Source organism: Eleutherodactylus coqui, chromosome 1, assembly GCF_035609145.1.
Source record: "Eleutherodactylus coqui strain aEleCoq1 chromosome 1, aEleCoq1.hap1, whole genome shotgun sequence".
Taxonomy (NCBI): Eukaryota; Metazoa; Chordata; class Amphibia; order Anura; family Eleutherodactylidae; genus Eleutherodactylus; species Eleutherodactylus coqui.
This window is the reverse complement of record NC_089837.1, coordinates 102,094,648-102,118,811: the sequence shown is the minus strand read 5'-3', so window position 1 is coordinate 102,118,811 and position 24,164 is coordinate 102,094,648. Positions and strand designations below refer to the sequence as shown.

The following is a 24,164-nucleotide window of genomic DNA, read 5'->3' as shown; positions in this document are numbered from 1 at the left end:
GTATTAGTTCCATTTCAGTAATAGTAGCACTCAAGACAGTAACAATTCCGAAGCAGCAGTATAGGAGGAGCATAGTCTAAGTTCCATTTAAGTAATAGTAGCAGCCTACACAGGCCCCAGGAACAATTCCGAAGCAGCAGTATAGTGGGAGCGCAGTCTTAGTTCCATTTCAGTAGCTGCAGTATAGCCAAGGCCCAAGTTACATTTATGTAGCTAAAGTGTAGGCCAACCCCACACACCTTTCTGTACCATGGGTGCAGGCGAAGAACATAGAAATTGCTATGATTACACTGTAGGTGAGGGCCCAAAAAAATTGGTGTACCAACAGTACTAATGTACCTCAGTAAAAATTGGCCATGCCCAACCAAGATGGCAGGTGAAACCCATTAATCGCTTTGGTTAATGTGGCTTAAGTGGTAACTAGGCCTGGAGGCAGCCCAGTTTAACGAAAAATTGGTTCAAGTTAAAGTTCCAACGCTTTTAAGAGCATTGAAACGTATAAAAATTTTTTAGAAAAATTATGAGCCTTGTGGCCCTAAGAAAAATTGCCCGTTCAGCGTGATTACGTGAAGTTTCAGGAGGAGGAGCAGGAGGAGGAGGAGGAATATTATACACAGATTGATGAAGCAGAAATGTCCCCGTTTTGGATGGTGAGAGAGAACGATGCTTCCATCCGCGGGTGCAGCCTACGTATTGCTTAGGTATCGCTGCTGTCCGCTGGTGGAGAAGAGAAGTCTGGGGAAATCCAGGCTTTGTTCATCTTGATGAGTGTTAGCCTGTCGGCACTGTCGGTTGACAGGCGGGTACGCTTATCTGTGATGATTCCCCCAGCCGCACTAAACACGCTCTCCGACAAGACGCTAGCCGCAGGACAAGCAAGCACCTCCAGGGCATACAGCGCTAGTTCAGGCCACGTGTCCAGCTTCGACACCCAGTAGTTATAGGTGGCAGAGGCGTCACGGAGGACGGTCGTGCGATCGGCTACATACTCCCTCACCATCCTTTTACAGTGCTCCCGCCGACTCAGCCTTGACTGGGGAGCGGTGACACAGTCTTGCTGGGGAGCCATAAAGCTGTCCAGGCCCTTAAAGACTGTTGCACTGCCTGGGCTGTACATGCTGCTCGATCTCCGCACCTCCCCTGCTACCTGGCCCTCGGAACTGCGCCTTCTGCCACTAGCGCTGTCGGATGGGAATTTTACCATCAGCTTGTCCGTCAGGGTCCTGTGGTATAGCAACACTCTCGAACCCTTTTTCTCTTCGGGAATGAGAGTGGGAAGGTTCTCCTTATAGCGTGGGTCGAGCAGTGTGTACACCCAGTAATCCGTAGTGGCCAGAATGCGTGTAACGTGAGGGTCACGAGAAAGGCATCCTAACATGAAGTCAGCCATGTGTGCCAGGGTACCTGTACGCAACACATGGCTGTCCGCACTAGGAAGATCACTTTCAGGATCCTCCTCCTCAGGCCATACACGCTGAAATGATGACAGGCAAGCAGCATGGGTACCGTCAGCAGTGGGCCAAGCTGTCTCTTCCCCCTCCTCCTCATCCTCCTCATGCTCCTCCTGAATGCGCTGAGATATAGACAGGAGGGTGCTCTGACTATCCAGCGACATACTGTCTTCCCCCGGCTCTGTTTCCGAGCGCAAAGCGGCTGCCTTTATGGTTTGCAGGGAACTTCTCAAGATGCATAGCAGAGGAATGGTGACGCTAATGATTGCAGCATCGCCGCTCACCACCTGGGTAGACTGCTCAAAGTTTCGAAGGACCTGGCAGATGTCTGCCAACCAGGCCCACTCTTCTGAAAAGAATTGAGGAGGCTGACTCCCACTGCGCCGCCCATGTTGGAGTTGGTATTCCACTATAGCTCTACGCTGCTCATAGAGCCTAGCCAACATGTGGAGCATAGAGTTCCACCGTGTGGGCACGTCGCACAGCAGTCGGTGCACTGGCAGATTAAACCGATGTTGCAGGGTGCGCAGGGTGGCAGCGTCCGTGTGGGACTTGCGGAAATGTGCGCAGAGCCGGCGCACCTTTACGAGCAGGTCTGACAAGCGTGGGTAGCTTTTCAGAAAGCGCTGAACCACCAAATTAAAGACGTGGGCCAGGCATGGCACGTGCGTGAGGCTGCCGAGCTGCAGAGCCGCCACCAGGTTACGGCCGTTGTCACACACGACCATGCCCGGTTGGAGGCTCAGCGGCGCAAGCCAACGGTCGGTCTGCTCTGTCAGACCCTGCAGCAGTTCGTGGGCCGCGTGCCTCCTATCTCCTAAGCTGAGTAGTTTCAGCACGGCCTGCTGACGCTTGCCCACCGCTGTGCTGCCACGCCGCGCGACACCGACTGCTGGCGACGTCCTGCTGCTGCTGACACATCTAGATTGCGAGACAGAGGTTGAGGAGCAGGAGGAGGAGGAGGAGGGTGCTTTAGTGGAGGAAGCATACACCGCCGAACATACCACCACCGAGCTGGGGCCCGCAATTCTGGGGGTGGGTAGGACGTGAGCGGTCCCAGGCTCTGACTCTGTCCCAGCCTCCACTAAATTCACCCAATGTGCCGTCAGGGAGATGTAGTGGCCCTGCCCGCCTGTGCTTGTCCACGTGTCCGTTGTTAAGTCTTGCCACTAACCGCATTGGTGAGGGCGCGTACAATGTTGCAGGAGACGTGGTCGTGCAGGGCTGGGACGGCACATCGGGAAAAGTAGTGGCGACTGGGAACTGAGTAGCGTGGGGCCGCCGCCGCCATCATAGCTTTGAAAGCCTCCGTTTCCACAACCCTATACGGCAGCATCTCAAGGCTGATAAATTTGGCTATGTGGACGGTTAACGATTGAGTGTGCGGGTGCGTGGCGGCGTACTTGCGCTCCAACACTTGCGTTAGCGACGGCTGGACTGTGCGGTGCGAGACATTGGTGGATGGGGCCGAGGACAGCGGAGGTGAGGGTGTGGGTGCAGGCCAGGAGACGGTAGTGGCTGTGTCCTGAGAGGGGGGTTGGATCTCAGTGGCAGGTTGGGGCACAGGGGGAGAGGCAGCGGTGCAAACCGGAGGCGGTGAACGGCCTTCGTCCCACCTTGTGGGGTGCTTGGCCATCATATGTCTGCGCATGCTGGTGGTGGTGATGCTGTTGGTGGTGGCTCCCCGGCTGATCTTGGCGCGACAAAGGTTGCACACCACTGTTTGTCGGTCGTCAGGCGTCTCTGTGAAAAACTGCCAGACCTTAGAGCACCTCGGCCTCTGCAGGGTGGCATGGCGCGAGGGTGCGCTTTGGGAAACAGTTGGTGGATTATTCGGTCTGGCCCTGCCTCCACCCCTGGCCACCGCACTGCCTCTTGCAACCTGCCCTGCTGCTACCCTTGCCTGCCCCTCTGAAGACCTGTCCTGAGTAGGCGTTGCACACCAGGTGGGGTCAGTCACCTCATCGTCCTGCTGCTCTTCCTCCGAATCCTCTGTGCGCTCCTCCCTCGGACTTACTGCCCTTACTACTACCTCACTGCAAGACAACTGTGTCTCATCGTCATCGTCTTCCTCACCCACTGAAAGGTCTTGAGACAGTTGCCGGAAGTCCCCAGCCTCATCCCCCGGACCCCGGGAACTTTCCAATGGTTGTGCATCAGTGACGATAAACTCCTCTGGTGGGAGAGGAACCACTGCTGCCCAATCTGAGCAGGGGCCCGAGAACAGTTCCTGGGAGTCTTCCCGCTCCTGAGCATGTGTCATTGTAGTGGAGTGAGGAGGCTGGGAGGAAGGAGGAGCAGCAGACAGAGGATTCGGATTTGCAGCACTGGACGGCGCAGAACTCTGGGTGGATGATAGCTTGCTCGAAGCACTTTCTGCCATCCACAACAGGACCTGCTCACACTGCTCATTTTCTAATAAAGGTCTCCCGCGTGGACCCATTAATTGGGCGATGAATGTGGGGACGCCAGAAACATGCCTCTCTCCTAATCGCACAGCAGTCGGCTGTGACACACCTGGATCAGGAGCTCGGCCTGTGCCCACACCCTCACTTGGGCCTACGCGTCCTCGGCCGCGTCCACGTCCTCTAGGCCTACCCCTACCCCTCAGCATGCTGTATTACCAGTGATTTCCAAGCCAGGAAAGAAATTGGCGCAAGCCTGCAGCCAAAATAGAATTTTTTCCCTTGTTTTTCAAAGGACAAGCCACACTGCGTGTATTCAATGAATACTACTAAGTTTAATAACTGTGTTGTGGCCCTGCAAATGTGTCACAGAACTGCAGTGATGCAAAGTTATTCGCTACAGCAGATCAGGGATTTCCCATGCAGGAAAAAAATTGGCGCAAGCCTGCAGTAAAACGTAGCTGGCTGCGTCTGATTTTTTTAACGTTCTGCACGCAGCACACACGTACCCAGAGCCCTGAGGACTGTCAGAGGCAGGCGAAATAGAATTTTTTCCCTTGTTTTTCAAAGGAAAAGCCACACTGCGTCTATTCAATGAATAATGTATGTCTTCTGGCCCTGCCTACACAATTCTATCCCTGTAGTATTAATGCCGGGTGCAATGGTCTGCACAGCCGGTTTTGAGAAGAAAAAAAATATGCAACACTGCTAACAGCAGCCTGAACAGTACTGCACACGGATAGATGTGGCCCTAGAAAGGACCGTTGGGGTTCTTGAAGCCTACACTCACTGCTAACACTCTCCCTGCCTAACCACCACTTCTGTCCCTATTGCAGGGCGCAATGCTCTGCAGATCCAATTTTGAAAAAAAAAATAAAAATACAGTGCTAACACAGTACTGCACACTATTAGATGTGGCCCTGAGAAGGGCCGTTGGGGTTCTTGAAGCCTACACTAACTCCTAACGCTCTCCCTACAGCAGCTCCAGCACGATACCACTTTCCCTCAGCTAACTCACAAGGCATGTGTGGCGAGCCGCGGGAGGGGCCGATTTTTATACTCGGGTGACATCAGATCTCCCCCACTCACAGCAGGGGGGTGGTATAGGGCTTGAACGTCACAGGGGGAAGTTGTAATGCCTTCCCTGTCTTTCAATTGGCCAGAAAAGCGCGCTAACGTCTCAGAGAGGAAACTGAAAGTAACCAGAACACCGCGTGGTACTCGTTACAAGTAACGAGCATCCCGAACACCCTAATATTCGCACGAATATCAAGCTCGGACGAGTACGTTCGCTCATCTCTATTACTTACCATAAAAGCTATTTCTCTTTACATTCAATGGCGAACACAGGAACCTTCGGTATAGCTGCTGCCACTAGGAGGCGATACTAAGTGCTTTTGATTATCCCTATGTTGTTTCGGAATAAACATGCTTTGATGTTTGACTCGGAACAGAGTTTGAGTTATGGAAACACTTATGTGTTATGTGACAGCCTCTCTATGCCCGCATCATGTACACCGACAGCTCTCTCCCCCCATGCTGGTGGTGCCGAGAGGCAGGCACAGCCTGCCTCCATGACTTGGTACTCTGTTCAGTGTTAAAAATCAAAGTAGATTTATTCTGAAACACTGCAGCGCTTCAGAAAAAGATATACATTGTAGCACTGTACATACCTCTGCCGGGCTCATGCTGTCCGTTGTTTGCGCAGCAAATACCTTATGACAGGTCCCTTTTAAAAGGTATTGTCTCCTTACAGACAACCAACTCCTTTCATACTGGCCTCATCATCAATCTGCTGATAGATCCAGCTACTGACACGCCAGGCAATAAAGCGGATTTGACCACAGAAAGCCATTGCAGTTATATATTTTCCTTGTATCAGGAGAAATGTAGTGTTTCACAACAGCCATCCAGATGAATGGCAGTCCATGTAAAGGCCCATTTAGACAACGATTCTCGCTCAAAGCCGTCTTTTGAGCGATAACTCTTGTGCCTAAATACACCGACATCAAGCAGTTTTCATGCACGATTCGTTCTTTCCTCAATTCTAGTTTTCTAGAATTGAGCGATGAAATCTTATCAGAGGTGCAGGCTGGTATAAGAGTCGGCAGCGCTGATAGTTCACAGCTGGACGTGAGCTGTAGGTGTGGAGAACAATGCAGCTGTTTGTTTATGCAAAACAGCTGTATTGTTCGCTGAGCAATAGCGACAGTGTTCCGCTCCGCCTGCATAGCTCTTTGGTAGCTAATTAGCCACTATAGACTATGCAAAGATGATCGCTCAAAACTGTCACTCAAACTGTCGTTTGAGTGATCATCTTTCAGTGCAAATGGCGTCTAATACATAGATGGCTTGAGTCCACCAGAGTGAGAGCGGCTCTGAGTTACTCATACAGGGATGTCCTCATGTAAATATAAAAAATTAAAACTAATTTTTTTACCTTTATATTTTGGGTTATGAAACTGCTGCCATGGATTTTGGGCAAAGGTGAGCGTGTCCCAGCCTGAGATACACTGGAGTGCTTGCTTGTAGGGCTACCTGAACATTGGAAAATAAACAATTTTCTTCTTTTGCAACATTTATTAAACATACATATAAAATGTTGACACAATCCATTTTAGCAGAAACTGCAGCCTTACCAGACACAATTTTGCAGCTCATTGTAATTGGTTGGAAAGATTTTCCAGGCAATTCAGCCAAGCTCGTTACTTGACCCTGGGGAACAATCTTACAGCTGGCAGTGATGGGCTGGAAAGCGGTGCTGCCATGAGCGCCAATAGTGAATCTCTGGGTCGTTTTTGTTGGTGTACGTTCAAGTGATGAGGGTTGAGTGTAAAGTGTGGCATCTGGTAAACCATATCCTTATTTGGAAGAAAAAAAAAAGCACAAGATAAATATCAGCCAGTACATATTGATCTGTCAGACAATTAAATCTGCAGTACTTTGTGCACCTCAGTTTAGGCTCTAAAGTGAAGAATTTTGATTTTCCTTGGCTCTCAATAAGTCAAAGATTTCGGGTTGGTTAATTTCTAGAGCTCAAAATCTGCAGCCACCACTCACGAGCTTTAAGGGGTTCTCCAGTTGTAAACTATTGATAACTTATTCTGAGGATAGGCCATCACTTGTAGATTGGCGCGGGTCCATTGCCTGGTCGCTGCTGTTGATCAGCTGTTTGCCAGTCAGGCGTGCTTGTGCACCAAGCTAGTTTCTGCAAGAAGCAGACAGCTCTGTGCTTACCGTGGCAGCCAAGCTTGGTACTGCAGGCAAAGTGCCCATTCATTTCAATGAGATCTTGATCTGCAATACCAAACCTGGCCACTACAGTAAGAACAGAGCTGTCTGCTTCCTGCAGAATTCAGTTCAGTACACAAATGCACCAGCCCAGACAACAGCTGATCAACAAGGGGTCTGGACAATGGATGGACACCCGCCAATCTACTATTGATAAGTTATTCTAAGGATAGGCCATCAATAGTTTACAAACAGAAAACCCCTTTAAGCTCCTGAGTTCCTCCTGTGAATGATAGACTTAAATGACAAATTGTTAAATGTCTACATTCACTTTAAATATTATGCAATTCTATATGACAAACTATTATTAACCAAGATTTTAACTATGGGTGATTCTAGAAATTGTGAAGAATGGTTATAGGGAAAACAAATTCTTCTCCATATCTTTAAGGTCAGAAGAGAAACTAAAGACTACAGCCAATGGCAGTTTTCCTGATATGCAGACTAGAAGCTGCTGAAATTCAATATTCTGCTGACATGTGGACAGGTCGGCTGTATTAAGTGGTCTGCGCATACCTTACACTAATGATCTGTATTCTGAGAAGTATCTTTAGTTATTCTTACAGCATTTATTGATATAAGATAGTCTATCTCATAGCATTATAGAAGTTCAACTAAACTATCAGTCTAGGGCCACATGGCGACTTAGATCGCACAGCCAAAGGTGGCAGTATAGCCCTGCGACATCACAAACTACTGGAAGTCAATATGGTTGCAATGCATCTCTCAAGTAGACATGACCCAATGATTGCAAGAAAGTCACAAGAATACCTGCAATTGTCAAGTTGCAGAAACTAATGAGCTGCAACGTGACCACATTAACTTCCATTAGTGTTTAATGACGCAAGGCTATACTGTGATCACTGGCCGCACAAGTTTTGATGTGGCCAAAGTTGCCTCGTGGCCCTTACTTTAGGGTAGTGTCTCCCAACAAGTATGTTGACTGTTACCAATAACAAACCACATAATTGTAAATGTTACTCTGGACTATAATACAGGCTGTAACTCAGTACTACAGCAAAATCAGTAATGCGATGTATTCAGAAGGTTCGCCTCCTTCTTATGGACATACCCTTTAAACTTACCTTTTTCTGTTAACTCAGGAGTCCCCTTGTGTGGTGATAATTTAATGCTGGCAGGTCCAGGAACAGATGATTCGGATTGACTAGATTCATTAGAAGATTGTGAATAGAGGTACTCTTCTCCAAAGGAGTGTCTTAGCAGTTCAACTTCAACAACCTGCAGACAAGCAGTAATGAAGGAATAAGTTACCTCTGATGACTTGGTCTATTACAATCTCAAAGTGTCTAAAAATATGCAAAGGCAACCAATTCCAAAAGGAAATTACAGCCACGTCTGAACTGCCAAACAAGACAACAAACTAGAGTCTTTGAGATCTAGAAAACTTTGGAAAGAAAGACATACCGTTTCTGCGCCCAGTGTCTGTAAGCCAGTGTATGTTCTGTCCAACTACAAAACAAAAAATATGCAAAAAACTCAACCGAATGTAATAAGTACAGTGCAATAACAAGATTTATGATTTAACAGTCTACTACTCCATTATCTTAAGCCAGGGTCACATGTAAGTCATGTGAACTTGGCTTAATATAAACCTGGCCAGCTCTTTAAAATCTTGGCCAAGTGTGTGTGAACTTTATTTTATCATCAACCCTCTCCATCTCAACAAGAAAAGCGTCTTTTTACAGCGAGTATTAACCCTCTCCACCTCCGCCACTGTTGCCAGGTGAAAATTATATATATAAATTACAAAAACACATGTGCCTACTGTGTAGGCCTGAAAACTCAATATCTCAGATGCAACTCACATCGGACAGCACACATCCATCCATCCGTGTGCTGGCCAATCTCCATGGACCCTGCAGTCTTCATGTCCTTTTCATCGGTGAAGTGGACAGGAATAGGACATGCAGAGATTTTTTTTCAGACACACCATGGGTGGATTACAGGGACAGCACACAGCCCAGATATTCGCTTTGTGCATGGCCTCTAGGCTGCCTGTCCACGGGCGAGTTTGAATTGCGTTCCCCGCAGCGATAATGCAGCCGCGGGGAACGCAGTGAAAGCTCTTCATAGCGTTGCTATGGAGAGTGCTTCTCCCGTCCACGAGTGGAGAATTATTGTGATTCTCCGCTTGCGGGCGGCAATTCGCAGCATCCTGCGAATTTACCGCAATTCTACGCGGTCAGACTATCTGTCAGATAGGCTAACAGTGAAGATCCGTCTGCTGGCTCCTACTCCCGGGCAGCAGTATCGCAGTGCCCGTGGACAGGCAGCCTAATGCATACATTTGGCGGCACACTTTATAAGTGTGCGCCAAACATCTGCCCTAAGTCTAAGAAATCCGTGATCACATAACATTTTCTAACCCAAATACCTTCAGGTTGTGAATGATATCAATCCTCTTATTTTGGCTGTCTTTAAAATGTATCTGGACTCTTACAGGAAATTCACCCCAACCTCTGCGTGTCAAGTGGAAAGGAGGCTCCCTAAAAACAAATGTTTTTGACAATTAGAAATTAACATAATTGCATAACATGAGAATGTAAGAGAGCCCGACAGACACAGCCAGACCCCGCATTACCGGGCACCAGCTGGACTTAAAAGGGTATTCCCAAGATAGATTTTTAGCACCTATCCCGGGTAGGTGATAAAAGTCTCAGATGTCACAATAAATAGAGTGATGGGGTTTCAATGGGGTCTACGGCAATAGCCAAGTGCTTGAATGGAACGGCACCATGCATTTCCGGCTGTAGTTTCATCCCATCTCCTCCTCGTTGCGGAGGAAGAAGGGAGTCCACAGTGAAAAGAACGGTGAAAATGGTGAGACCTTTGCCAATCACACTTTTACCACCTATCCTGTGGATAAGTGATAAAAGTTAACTTTGGGACAAGTCCAGGTGCTGCCTGGCAATTATCTGTGATGTGTATGCAGTTATAGCAGGTTGACCGCAGCGTGAACGTTTGAGGACATATGTTCGGTCAGGAGGTTTTTCATTTTGATGTGCAGTATAGACTGAACTGAATGGATACATTAGTCAGGCGGTATCCGTTCCAGAACAAAAAGCGGAAGGCTTGAGGGGCTGCTGTGTTGGATCGCGTGGACAGGTAAGTATGCTTGCTCTTGTTATTTTAACACATTTGAGACTAGATTTAGAAAATGGTCTGGCAACCACACATCCCTTTAAGCATTTGGCTGTAGGTTTCTCTCTGCCTGGCTTCATGCGTTTTGTCTTCAGTCTCATTGACACAGCACACTGGTCACCAGTGCTACCAATGTGGCCTTTAAACACAAAGTTAAAAAAACAACAAAAATGAAATGCAGTCAGCCTCATTTGTTTTACCGCATTATAACTGCATTGTGCCCAAACCACGTGTCCGTATTATTGTCCTCATTATAAATGTAACAGTGTAAATCTAAAGTCATGCTTGTCCTTCGGCTCACCGGACTTCCACAAGGTCATTAGGCTTGTAGCTTGGGTGCAGAAAGAACCAGACCTTTTTCACAAAATGATCAATACTCGGCTCCTTTCTAGACCCCCTCACGTAAATCATCCACTTGTGAGTCGATTGATCATTTTCTTCTCGCTTATCTGGAGGAATGTACCTTAAAATAAAGAAACAAATTAAGATAACAAGCATCTGCATAATACAAGTGCGTTCAAGATACACAATTAGATGAGCAACTGCCTGTTTACAAAGTCCGATCGTCATTCAGTTTTCATGCATGCAGAAACCGAATAAGTCAGTGAATTATCATTGGTCGTTCTGGCAGCGCAAGCATTTACACTCAACGTTCGAATTCTCGTAATCCACAAATGAATCTTGTTAATAGGGAAGTGAGCAGGAAAACCACCCTCTATGCTATCCAAGAGCCCCTTTAAAGGGGTTGTTCCACAAAAACAACTAGCCATAGTATAGGATGACAGAGGGAGCCCCACCTTCTGTCTACCTGTTTAGATGCCTTAATGGCCATTTACAATGGATGATTATTGCTCACAATTTGTGCAAAAATATAGTTTATCGCCTATTTTTAGTCGGCATGAAAAACATCGCTGGATTGCAGGTTTCTCACTAATGTAAAGGCTCCTCGCTCAGCGCTTCACATAGAATGCAAGTCAATGAGAAACGCTCTGCACAAACACTAACGACCTTAGCGGTGACATCAGCGCTCGTGCAGCCGATTAGACAACTGTCGTTCCGGCAAAATTCTTATAGGGGTTAAATGGCCAGAAATAGAGTCAGTTCTCCGCTACTGCAGCAGGGTGTCAGGCGATTGCAACTACCACCACCTGCTGCTGCTGGCGCATATTCAGCTCCTGAGCTTGCTCCTCTGTGCAACAAATGTACTGTAATCTGCAGAAACAACTTCCTACTCTGTTCCTCCCCGCTCTCCCCCGCCGGCCCCCGAATCTTTAGAGACGAGCGGGCAGGTACTCGCATAAGGCACTACTCGCTCGAGTAGTTTGCCTAAGTGAGTATGCTCGCTCATCTCTACTTCCTACCTGTGACGTAACTGCATGTCACAGGATGGAAAGGGGTTAAAGATAGGAGGCCTGTACAATGGACCAGTAGGCAAACATAAAACAGAACAAATACTCTTTTTTTTCTGCACTGAAAACATACTTTGAGACATTTCCGACCACAATAGTTTTCTTCACAAAACGTCGTGCTGTGTCCTCAGATCCCGCAAACACAATCGATTTGCTGTTCGTATTTTCTGTTGTAGCAGAATCCTACAGAAATGAGAAATTATTTCACTGCAGTAAAATAGAAATAAACCCCCCAGCAATGCAAGACTCAGAACATAAGGAACTAATAAAACTCAACCTTTTCAAATTGGAGCTCCATAGTAGCAGCGTTTCTCATCTCCAGACTTCACATCTCCCCAACAAGTGAGGTTTTTAAGATTTCCATAGTATTAAGCCCCATTTACACGGGACGACTGTCAGGTAAACGATGCCCGACACTCGTGCCTGCTTGTACTCGCTCCTGTGCTGCTGCACAGGAGCGAGTATCATTGGCTCACAGCGGGTCTGTTGGAGGTGATTTTACTCCTTGCCCTCCCCCGCCCCTCTCCATTTACTTTATCAGCGGCGTTCAGTACTGAACGGCTGCTGTTTACACTGAATGATTACCATTCAGGATTTTAAATTGCATAAAATCCTGAACGATGATTGTTCAGTATAAACAGCAGCCGTTCAGTACTGAACGCCGCTGATAAAGTAAATGGAGAGGGGCGGGGGAGGGCGAGGCGTAAAATCACCTCCAGCAGACCCGCTGTGAGCCAATGATACTTGCTCCTGTGCAGCAGCACAGGAGCGAGTACAAGCAGGCACGAGTGATAGGCATCGTTTACCTGACAGTAGTCCCGTGTAAATGGGGCTTTACACAAGAGCTGTAATTGTTATTAGTGCCTCAGAGCTTCACACGTGTTCTTTCTATAGGGTGTCCTCCAGCCATGACCTGTTAGAACGATCTTGAAGACTGGAGTTGAGAAATGCACTACTACACAAGTGTTAGTGGCCACATGTAATACTTGCGATTTACCGCCAACTGTGGGACTTGGAACTGTTTTCAGTTGCAAGTAAATATATTGTCTGGAAACTAGTGGTAAATCACTTGCGTTACCCACAGGCGCTAAAGCTTATGTAATATCACCCTGAGGTATATTAGATGAACTACTACAAAGTACTTATCAAAGACAATTGCCCGTTTTGTGCTAGGAAAATTGTGATTATGGCTTGGAAATCCCCTGTTGCACCCTTTCTAGCCCATCACCCACAGTGTATCTGCTGTGGTCTTTCTAAACTCGCAGCAAATACCATGAAAAATCTACAGAGGCCAAATACACGTCTAAATGGTGCAGATTTGACCACGTTTTTTTTTTGTGAAGCAGATCTGCAACTAATTTTATCCCACGGATTACAAAGTCTGAAATCCGCAGTATAAATAGACAAGCTGCAGATTTAGTACCCACAGTGGTTTGTTTTTTTTTAAGGGCTGTGGATTTGCTCTCCATATGGGCAGTACTGTAAAAGCTCCAGAATTTCCGCTGCTAAATCCACTGCATGTTCTATCTTTTCGTGTTCCTCAGAACGCATCGGCCATTGTTTTCAATGGTGCAGTTACGCACAGTGCAGTTGCAATGCAGGACTGCCATTGAAAACAATGGGAAACGCTTGCCGATCTTCTAACACTGCTGAAAGTCACGCAGGAGAGTCGCTACTTCACAGAAGTGATCAGCACCGAAAACCCCTGGATAAACCGTGGAGCAAAAAAAAGTCAAAAGGTCTGCACTACTTATATGCAATTTGTAAAAAAAATAAGTCACTTACTCAGGTGGGATTCTCAAGGATAAGAAACCCTCCGCAGGAAACGTAGACCACTGTGGTTGATGGTGCGATGATCCAACCACAGAAGTGATCAGCGTGAAAACATGCGCTGGCGAGCACGATGTCGGGCTGAGGTTTTTTGGACGTGTGCAGGTAGCCCTCGTTAGCAATGTATAAAGGATAGTAATATTGACGGGTCTCACAGGAGTCTCATCATTTAGCTTTCCATCATGTATTTATTAGAAATATCACAATGCTTCTAAATGCAAACAATACTTACCTCCCAAGTAGATAACTTTCTTAATGTTTACAGATTAGGAACAGAACTCCAATTACTGCAACACTGACATAATTACACTAGAGAAAAGGCATTGTATCAAAATAGACTTTTATCACCCATTTACTGGATAGGTGATAAAAGTTTGATTGTTGGGAACCTCACTGCCGAGAACCCCATTGATCCTGATAACGTGGGTCCCATATCCTCCTCACTGCACCCATGTGCCGTGAAATGGAGATTAAATGAGGCGGCAGTTGCAGATGCAAGGTGCCACTCCATTCATTTCAATGGGGCTAACACAAATAGCCAAGTACAAGCACTCCACTATCTACAGCATTCCCACTGAAAATAGATGGAGCGCCATTATGTATGCTTGACCGCTGCTCCGTTCAATCTCCTCCACACTGCAGTGGGTGTATTAAGCCTATAATGAAGAGGAGACCCCCACCGAGCAGACGCTCATCACCAATCCTGTGGCCAATGTTTGTACGGCCCCCTTTAAGAAGGATTCTGATTCTAGTACTTCATATAATTTACCTTCCCAAGCTTGCAGTCTGCTGAAGGAGTCCCTTTTTGCATTGCTCTGGTAAGAGCCTGGCTGTCTTTATCCAATTCACTATGAGCGCAGACAGAGTCAGTTTCTGAATTATTGGCAGAGGGTGTGTCTGAGCGGTGATTCGCAGGAGAAGAAGCCCGAGAAGGGGATTCCAAAAACTTCTTTATAGACGGATGGTTCAAAATGGTAGGATCACAAGAAGATGTACCCTAGTTAGACAAGAGATAGAGTGATAATTATGCTTTATACAGCAGAAATCATTATACAAAACGTGACACAAACAAATGGAACTTATTGAAAAAAAGGAATAGATGAACAAATATAATACTGCAACAGAAATACACCTCGAAGGAACCCTATGGACTTAGTTAGAAGTCAATGAGGTCCATCGTGCGATGGATCAGTCACAACCATGTGGCTTCTGCTGTAAATGTCAGCCAAAATGCAGATGTGAACAGAACCCTAAAAGGCTCCATTATAAGACTCTAGTCACACACTTTGGCTTCTCCACTCCAGAGTTTTGTCCTCTCAGTAAAGGTAGCTGATCACTGTATACAGCAGATAAATACAAGTCAAGAGTACGATAAAAAGGGAAAATAATGCTAGAATAATACGAGTCACTATATAGACATCTTTACCTCTTGTACTTTGCTGACCCCTGCAGAAGCATAGTAGTTGGCCACAATGTATGCACGAAGTTTATCCATCATACGTCTCGCTTCAGTCAAGCGCTGTTTGAGAAAATAATGTAGACTTAAGTTTGATTCAGGAGAGAATAAATACTAAATGTCATCACATCAATCACCATTGCACATTCAAAAAAGAGCCAATGGGCATCTAGATATCACATAGGGAGATCTGTTGCTCAAGACTGTCCATGCATTACATGGTCAGACATTCATTTGAGCTGGTCGTACCCTTACTGGGTGATACCAATAGATTACCTTGAGTTATAAAACCTGGACCCATGGCAACTAAGTGATCACCTTTCCAGGAGATACTTAAAAATGGGTCATTGTTTGGAGTGTAAACATTTGGTTAAAGAGGTTGTCCCCACTTCTATCTGTTTTGCTGCAGCTCCATACATTGTGCAGTGGCCCAGGTTGGATGGAAGTGAATGGGGTTCAGCCTGCAGTACCAACCCAGGCCACTGCACAACGTACAGAGATGTTTGCTTCTTGCAGCAAAACAGGGACAACCACTTTAAGGGTGATGTAATGTAGGCAGTTCCAACTTATATTCAACTTGTTACTGCAAAATCATTTCCCCATTCTTCAAATGATGTACTTCTGATGTTCCTGAGTAAGAGGACAAGTTAGTACTGCCTCACATCAACCACTTCAACTTTTTAGTGAAACCTATATACAACTTACCTGATCTATGATTTCAATCTCATGTTCTTTGTTCTTCAACTCCAGAGCAAACTGTTCTTTAACAATGGACTCTATCTTTGAAATGGCAGCATCACGAGCTAGAATAGCAAGTATAAGTACATTACACGAAATAGAATACGATAAAACACAGGGTGCCTGGAGGCATTTCACTTGTGCAATAATTCTCATTAGTAACGTGGGGCAAGAAAAAAAAAAAAAAAAAGACTACAGTGAAGTGGTTTATCGCAAGTTATCGGGATCTATATCTTTATTATGGGCCGATGCTGAATAAACACAAAACTATATTATGGAATTTCTTCAATATCAATTCCCAAGTACAATACAACAAAAGTGATCTAGTTTATAACACTTTACATCTTTACAATTAAAGGGGTATTCCCATTAGCGAAAGTGACAACATAATGTATAGCTAGGACTTTCTGATCAGTGGCAGCCCTGACTACCTGGATCCCTCAGAATGAAGGGGTCACAAGGCTGGTTTAGCACTGTGACCCCTTCCACGATACCACGCTCCCCACCATGTGAAGGACCCCTGGATGCGAGGCTGTTTTCACATGAAGGAATCCCCGCCACAGCTGTCACAACTGCGGCAGAGGATCACAGAGTTCTCCCATTGCTTACAATGGGGCTGGTGCTGCTGCCGCTGGCCCCATTGATGACAATGGGCGATACCGCAGGAAGACAGAACATGTTGCGATATGTTTCCTGCATAGCATCGCGGTGCGCCACAGAAAAACATTACTAATGTGAATGAACCCATTGAAAAGCATGGGGTACATATTTGTATGAGATTTTCTCGCAAGTGTGAAGGCACCCTTGTAGAGTAAGAACTAACTTTTTACTAATTTTAACTATTTTTATGGACTTTGTATGAAGCTATTTGGCACTGTGTTTTTGACTTCTGAATTGACAAATTATTTGCGTGTCATGCAGCAATATTTATTACAGCTCCTAAGGATCAGGTGGGTTAGAGGGCACAGTGTCCGTGCCACTAAATGCCCAGCACTCTAGCTACAAGGGCTTGAGATACCCATACACCTTAAAGGGGTTGTCCCGCGAAACAAAGTGGGTCTATACACTTCTGTATGGCCATATTAATTCACTTTGTAATGTACATTGTGCATTACTTATGAGCCATACAGAAGTTATTCACTTACCTGTTCCGTTGCTGGCGTCCCCATCTCCATGGCGCCGTCTAATCTTCAGCGTCTAATCGCCCGATTAGACGCGCTTGCGCAGTCCAGTCTTCTCCCTTCTGAATGGGGCCGCTCGTGCCAGAGAGCGGCTCCTTGTAGCTCCGCCCCGTCACGTGTGCCGATTCCAGCCAATCAGGAGGCTGGAATCGGCAATGGACCGCACAGAAGACCTGCGGTCCACCGAGGGTGAAGATCCTGGCGGCCATCTTCACAAGGTAAGTAAGAAGTCACCGGAGCGCGGGGATTCGGGTAAGTGCTACCCGGGGTTTTTTTTTTTAATCCCTGCATCGGGTTTGTCTCGCGCCGAACGGGGGGGCTATTGAAAAAAAAAAAACCGTTTCGGCGCGGGACAACCCCTTTAACCCTTTCCAATCCACTGTCTGACGTCTAAAGACATTCTGATTGAAGGCTGCACAATTTTCGATGTCGGAAGACGTCCGGCAAGGTATTGTTACTGTATATTACTGGCCGCTCTGTTGTCGGGGCCTTTCCAGCATGTCCAATACCGCAGTACTGGCTCTAGCTAGTAGGTGGCGCTATTGTATAATAGCAGAAAGGAAAACCCCCTAGGAAATCCTGAATCCAAAATTGGATTGCAAAGGGTTAAACCAGAGGTCCCTCACCTTTTGCATCGTGGGAGCTAAATCTGACTTTGAGTGAAGGTCAGGAGCCACATTAAAATAAAAAATGAAGAAGAGGCACAATACATTTGTAAAAACGGGAAATTGAGAATTTGCAAACAGTTGCTGCTCAAAAAAGGGTTACTAGTATACCATCCAAACTGCTTGGTGGTTGGGATCGGTCCGTAAAAATGTCAAGTTGCCAGTGTATATGGTTATAACCCCCATGTCTCACACAAAGCCCCGCAGCATGGGCTCACGAGCCACTCCCTTCAACTAACCTTAATCGAATCTGCCGATTTAGATCAGAATGGACCACAGGACTCTAAGAGAAGTCCTGATCCTCTTGTTCTCAGAACTGGCGGATTATTCCCCTTTTCCGGTCTGTCTATATCACAGCCGAGAAGTAGGACATGCCAATGCGCAGTGTCTGTGTATAATGGACCGCAGACAAACTGGTGTCCATATGCTATCCAATGTAAATTGCACCCAAGTCTCTCAGATGAAACCCACACTTATGGCTAGCATGCACCTAGCCTAAAGGCCATTTTAGAGTGTGTTCACACCTAGTGGAATTGTTGCAGATTTTTCACAACCAAAAGTCAGCACCAAAATCCGTAATTGGTTTGGATTTTGACTCTGATTCATCAGCGATCCGTCCTCCGGTGACAGGCAGCCCACTTCCACATCACCTAACCAGCAGGGGTGTTCAGTAGTTGTTGCTGGGTGACGGTGTGCCTTGTGCTCTTGGTGCAGGCAGTGAGTGGCGGTAAGTGTCCTTATGTGCTCCTCTTAGGTAGTAGCTGAAAGGCTGGAATCAACTGTGGATCCGCAGATGAATCCAAGTCAAAATCCGCACTAATTCCACTAGGTCTGAATTCAGCCTTACAAGGGAAGATCAATTGGAATAATCATGTAACCAGTGTGACGTACCAACCGTATATCGTTCGTTTAGCTTGTATTTACACTGAACAATAATTGGGTAGTTTTGATTGTTCATTTGAACACAACAAATGTCTAGTCAACGCTTCAACCACTGCTTTCTATTCAGCAAGTCATTAAGACACCTGCTTATACTAAACCATACAGCGGATGAACAAAGTTGATATTCAGGTCTGCATGAAAGGTTTGATCAGGGATAATGGAATGATTTATTGCTAATTGTTCACTCACTCCATGCATTTATACCAATGAATTATTATGCAGACCACTCAATCTAACGATTCTTTACTCAATAATTGTGCAGTGTAAAAGGGCCTTAAAGGGTTTTACAGGCAGAAATACTATTGATGACCTAGCCTTGGGATAGGTCATCCAGAGTTGATCGGCCGAGGTTCACCACTCGGGATCCTAGCCAATTGGGCGCCCACTGTCAGCGCTGGGATACACAGAGGTCAGAGTGTAAGCTACTGCTCCGACCCTGTGTAGTGGCCAGTACTTGTAAGCAACCAAGTCCACCTCCAAGGCTCCACAGGTTCTCAAACTAGCTAGAAAGGACTGGTCTGATCGCCCAGCTGAGTCCCCTGGAACATTTCTGCTCTCTCCAATCTGGACCCTCCATGATGAAAAGTGTGGTTGCCCTTAAGATTCTCATTCTCCGCACCCACTGCTGAAGGGAGTGGATGGCAGACCTACTTAAGATATCTCCCCGCCAAGGAGGGCTTCAGGTTTCTCGTTAAGAAGGTCAGGGGAATGTGTAAAACAGAGATTGATGCTGTCCTTCAAGACCTTAAACAAATGGTGGAGTGAGTCGACACCCTAGAACACGTCCTTGGTGACACCCACCAATATGTTTCCAAGCTCCAAGCCACTATTCCATCTCAAAAAGAGACCCCTGAGCGAAGCACACAATCATTTGGGAGACCTTGACAACAGAGGGCGCTGAAACAATATCAGAGTTCGTGGTGTCCCTGAAGCTACCAGACTTGAAACTTTTAAAGTGATCTTGGGAGCTATATTTAATATGATCCTAGGCAAGCCCTTTTCCCATATTATTAATGTGGACAGAGCACACCGAGCTTTCTGTCCTAGAGGCACAATTTCCCATCCAAGAGACGTTATCTGTTGTGTCCATGACTGAGACTAAAGAAGACAAATTTGTCCAAAGCTCAGACCCTATGTTCTGTGGACTATGCTTCTCTATGTACATTCACGGACCTTCCAGCATTTTGTGATGCCTTGAAAATTCCCGCCCCGGACCTTTCGAATTGGGAATTGAACCTGCCTCCCCCTGCTTCCCTCCCAGGAGTCATACACCAGTTTTGGGCTCCTCATGATCTCTGAGCAAATTGGGACCCTCTGGCTTCCTCAGCTGGACTAGGCATGAGAAAGTTTTTCTATCCTGCCTGGAGTTTCCCCATGCCCCATTTTTATATGCTTCCTACTAAAGAGTCTAGCTAGTCGCTGCGGTCTCACGGCATGTTGTTCTTTTGTCTTTCAACCAAGAGTATTGGTCTTCTAGCCCATTGCCTTTCTTGAGGGTTAAATGATGGTTTCTCCTACTTGATGTGGGAGTCATACCTCTAACTTTTTCTGTAATTCTGAATATTTGGCAGTTACGCACCCTGAGTATTGAAAACGTTCATATATTATGTTGCTATCTTATTCTCTGTGTCTTTGGTGTATCCCTCCCCATCCTCTGCAGGCTGAGTCTTGGATTCCGAGACTTAAATGCAACTTAGTACTTAATGAGCTTCATTCCCAACATACAGACGTTGCGTTTATCCAGGAGATGCATTTTGATAATAAACGTTCCTTCTCCTTAGCTTGTAACTATTATCCTGTTGCATCTTCTGCCTTATATAATAAGAAGAAAGCAGGAGTCGCTATACTTCTCAAAAGAAGTGTCCCTTACAAGGAACCTCCTCTTCCCTAGATCCTCAGGGTAGATATGTGATTCTCCAGGATATGATTGGGGAACCCCATAGTGTATTATTGTATCATGCAATGTCTATGTTTTCCTAATTGAATTCTTCTTGGAATTTCTCAGCTACCCTTGGCGGCTCTTATTATAGGTGGAGACCTTAACATGGCCTTCTCAGAAATGCTAGACTGGCTGAGTACGTCAGACCCTCTTAGCATAGATTATCCGCAGAATTTCAGAAAGGAATTCGAAAATTCAGGCTATATCACCTTTGGCGAGTTAATGACCTGACTGCACAAGTGGTCACATATTTCCTCTCCATCCGCGGCACGCACTCCCAAATTGATTACTTTTGCTTGGCTATCTGGTTACATAATAAACACTACCAAACAGAAGCCCTTCCCTTGAACATTCCCGACTCCGGACTTGATCATATTAAATGTAGTTTTTACTAGTTGTGATGTCCTTCCTCACTTAAATACTTGCGGATTCCGTTTATTTTGGGAACCGCGTGCGCTCCTAAAGTGGAATCCTCTCCCTCTTTCGTTTTTCCATGGTTAAAATGACTCTCTTACTTAAGCTGCTCCATCTTTGCCAAACGTTGCCTATATCTGTCCTTTTACGTGAACTCCGGCCACTCAGGCTTCAAATTCTCCACTTCATTTGAACAGATAAACACCCCAGGACAGCACACTTGCCCACTAAGTGTAATGGCAGCCGGGCTGTCCCTCATCTTATCATCGACCCCAGAACTAGGAAGCTATACACGCTGAGTATTTACAGTTCACCCACCCATATCCCTTAAATCTCAATATCCTTTTCTCCTGGGTCATCATCGCTACTGGTCTTTGTTTGGTAGTAACTAGGGATGAGCGAGTATACTCGCTAAGGCACTACTCGCTCGAGTAATGTGCCTTAGCCGAGTATCTCCCTGCTCGTCCCTGAAGATTCGGGAACCGCTGCAGCTGACAGGTGAGTTGCGGCGGGGAGCAGGGGAGAGCGGGCAGGAGAGATCTCCCCTCCGTTCCCCTCCGCCGCTCCCCGCTCCGCGGCGGCCCCCGAATCTTAAGGGACGAGCAGGGAGATACTCGTCTAAAGCACATTACTCGCTCATCCCTAGTAGTAACCCGATTGCACAATCCCCTCTTTGAGAGACTCTATAGCACCACCATCTCCATTAAGGGCTTGACCTCTGATATTTATGGCATTCTCACTTGTCCCTCTGACCACCCATGACGTCATTCCTGTATGGATAAGTGGGAATCTTTCTCGGGTCGATCTCTTCCCCCGGATACATGGCCTTTGTTTTGGAAACAGGCAAAAAGACCTCTATCTTCTTTGTTTACAAGGAGAATCAGTACAAGTTTCTTATGTTTTGGTATCCATACTCCTCATCTTTTCATAGACTAAGCCCTGCTATCCTGGATATCTGCTGGAGTGGTATACCTGGAGTGACTGTCAACCCTTTGCTCTGGGCATGTCCTCTCATCTAACCATTTGGAAGGACGTCCAGATGTTGACATCACAAATCGTTCATCTCTCCATCCCTCTTGATCGCATATTTTCTTTTCTTAATGTCGCCACTGAGAGACTAAGCAAGCGAACTGCCAGGCTGGGTCTACATATGATAAGGACACCTAGGTGCCTTATTGCTAGGCATTGGAAACGGACTCCTCCGCCATCCTGGCTGGGCGTACTGGAGTACGTAACTGCACTTCTACATAATACATTGGACCTCTTTGAAGCTACCTGGGATCACTGGGACACTTATTGGATTTTGAAGATTCATTGACCCCCTTATTTCCTCCCCTGTCTTGTCTTGTCTTTCCCCTTCTGTATTTTTTATTATATTGTGGTTTGTTATTGTATACTACTTAAGGCCAACTGCACACGGGCGGATTTGCATGGCGAAATCAGGAGCGGCGTCCAACGCTGGGTTCCACAGCAAATATCGTCCATAGCACACTATGGAAAAGTGGTTCTCCCTGCACACGAGCGCAAACCAATTGCGATTTCCACCCGCGGAGGAAAAACTGCAGCATGCTCCATTTTTGTGTGGATTTGAAGTCAATGGAAGCCGTCTGATCCGCGTCTCTTTCGCAACTGACATGTGTAGGATTGCACTGCGCATGTCCGGACGGGCCGCGGATCAGACAGCTTCCACTGACTTCAATTGAAGCCGTCTGCACGGAATCTGCCCTAAAATAGGGCGCGCTGCGATTTGTTTTCCGCATGCGGAATCCAGCAAACGAAATAATTGAGGTGCGGATGCCCGTGCTTCTCTATGAGCGGCTTGAATTGAGGATCTTCCACAAGTTGAATCCGCCCGTGGACATTGGGGCTTATTGATTCGAATGTTACACCAGATTTTCCGGTAATCTGTGCTTGGGGCGTGACTAGCGCGGCATTACGCACTATTATTTCCGTCGCAGTGACATAAACCCCAACGGAACAGAGACGGGGTCTGTAGCAAGGTATTCGGATCTGTCATTCCACAGCGGGTCAGCGGATGTGAAGACCGCCGGCACGAAGCGCTAAACAGTGCGCTCTTTATACAGCTTTTTCTTACTGCCGGCCCGTGACCGTGGAGATCACACACTTCACCAACGCGGCGCACGTTTTTTTTTCTGGATTTACGGAAATGTACAACAAATGAATTTATTAACTGAGATAAGATAACGTACCGGAGGTCTCAATGGCCTTGTGCCGTTTATTCTGCGGCACCACCGATATGTCTTCGTAATCGGGATCCTTATCCTCCATGGTTCTCTTCACGCCGGACATTTTGGCGCCAGTTAATTTACTAGAGGTGAAGTAGAAGATAATAAACACATTAATAACATATAATACACAGGTGTAAAAATGGGGTCAACCGCAGGAAAATTCCTATAATGTAGATTTCCGAAGAATTATGGGGGTCGGCGCTCCGCAAAACAAATCACAGACTGGTTCATCATTAATGACCCCTGAAATGTGGTTACATGCATTTATATGGCACCAGCCTGCACTACTGGGTATGTGGACCCTCTGTGGTCCTGCAGGGGTTAATCTGCAGCCCCGGGGCAGCTCACCCGGCAGATAACGGGACCGTGCAGAGGATTGAGGGCTGGGTCACGTGACTAGGAGCCGCCGGGAATCCGGCCGGAGCTTTGTGTTTACAGCGGTATCTTGGACGCTCGGTGTGCAGCCTTGGAAAGGATTGCCTATCTAGTCGATTACTGTAAGGCCCCTGGTGCGGTGTACCACGTGGGTGTAGACGACTGAGCGCTGTGAGGTAAACTGAAGAGACCGGACGCAGGTTTATTACGTCATCGTTCGGCATAGTGTCGCCATATTTGTTAGTGGCGGATGTTGCTGTGTGTATAGTGTAGTACTGTTATTAGGTGTACAGATGTATAGTGACTCGGTGAGGCATGCAACTGGGTGGTATTGCTGCACCTCACATTAGTGTACATTCATACTGATGCAGTTATTGCCAAGAACTGGGCTGGACTACTAAGCGAGGGCGGCATGGTGACATGTCTCACATGCAGTGTCACGTCTAATAATTGTCAATGGTTAGGGAGCGTATATATGAGCGCCCATACGCAATGACATGGGAAATTAAAAAAAAAAACAGGCAGACTGCAAATGACAGGCTGTTGCGCAGAGTACCATTTCGCCATCATACGCGGTAGTATGCCGGGTCACCTCCTACTCGGCTGTAAAACGCCACATGACCCATGTAAGTGTTTTACGCTTACGGGTGTGTATAT

General features: G+C 46.6%; 1 protein-coding gene across 2 annotated transcripts in view; it reads right to left on the bottom strand.

Annotated features, from left to right (window-relative positions):
- Positions 1-23,658, bottom strand: part of YEATS2 (YEATS domain containing 2) — a 59,678-nt gene extending 36,020 nt beyond the window's left edge. For both annotated transcript variants that reach the window (XM_066598240.1, XM_066598241.1), the window contains exons 1-12: positions 23,481-23,658; positions 23,094-23,212; positions 15,710-15,807; positions 14,975-15,067; positions 14,318-14,545; positions 11,792-11,901; positions 10,611-10,772; positions 9,543-9,654; positions 8,573-8,617; positions 8,233-8,386; positions 6,496-6,717; positions 6,297-6,394 (exon numbers count right to left, since the gene is read on the bottom strand). In XM_066598240.1, coding sequence (XP_066454337.1) covers positions 6,297-6,394; positions 6,496-6,717; positions 8,233-8,386; positions 8,573-8,617; positions 9,543-9,654; positions 10,611-10,772; positions 11,792-11,901; positions 14,318-14,545; positions 14,975-15,067; positions 15,710-15,807; positions 23,094-23,193 — 1,422 coding nt within the window. In that variant the 5' untranslated portion in view covers positions 23,194-23,212; positions 23,481-23,658. The remainder of the gene's footprint in view (positions 1-6,296; positions 6,395-6,495; positions 6,718-8,232; positions 8,387-8,572; positions 8,618-9,542; positions 9,655-10,610; positions 10,773-11,791; positions 11,902-14,317; positions 14,546-14,974; positions 15,068-15,709; positions 15,808-23,093; positions 23,213-23,480) is intronic.
- Positions 23,659-24,164: the final 506 nt, after the last annotated feature.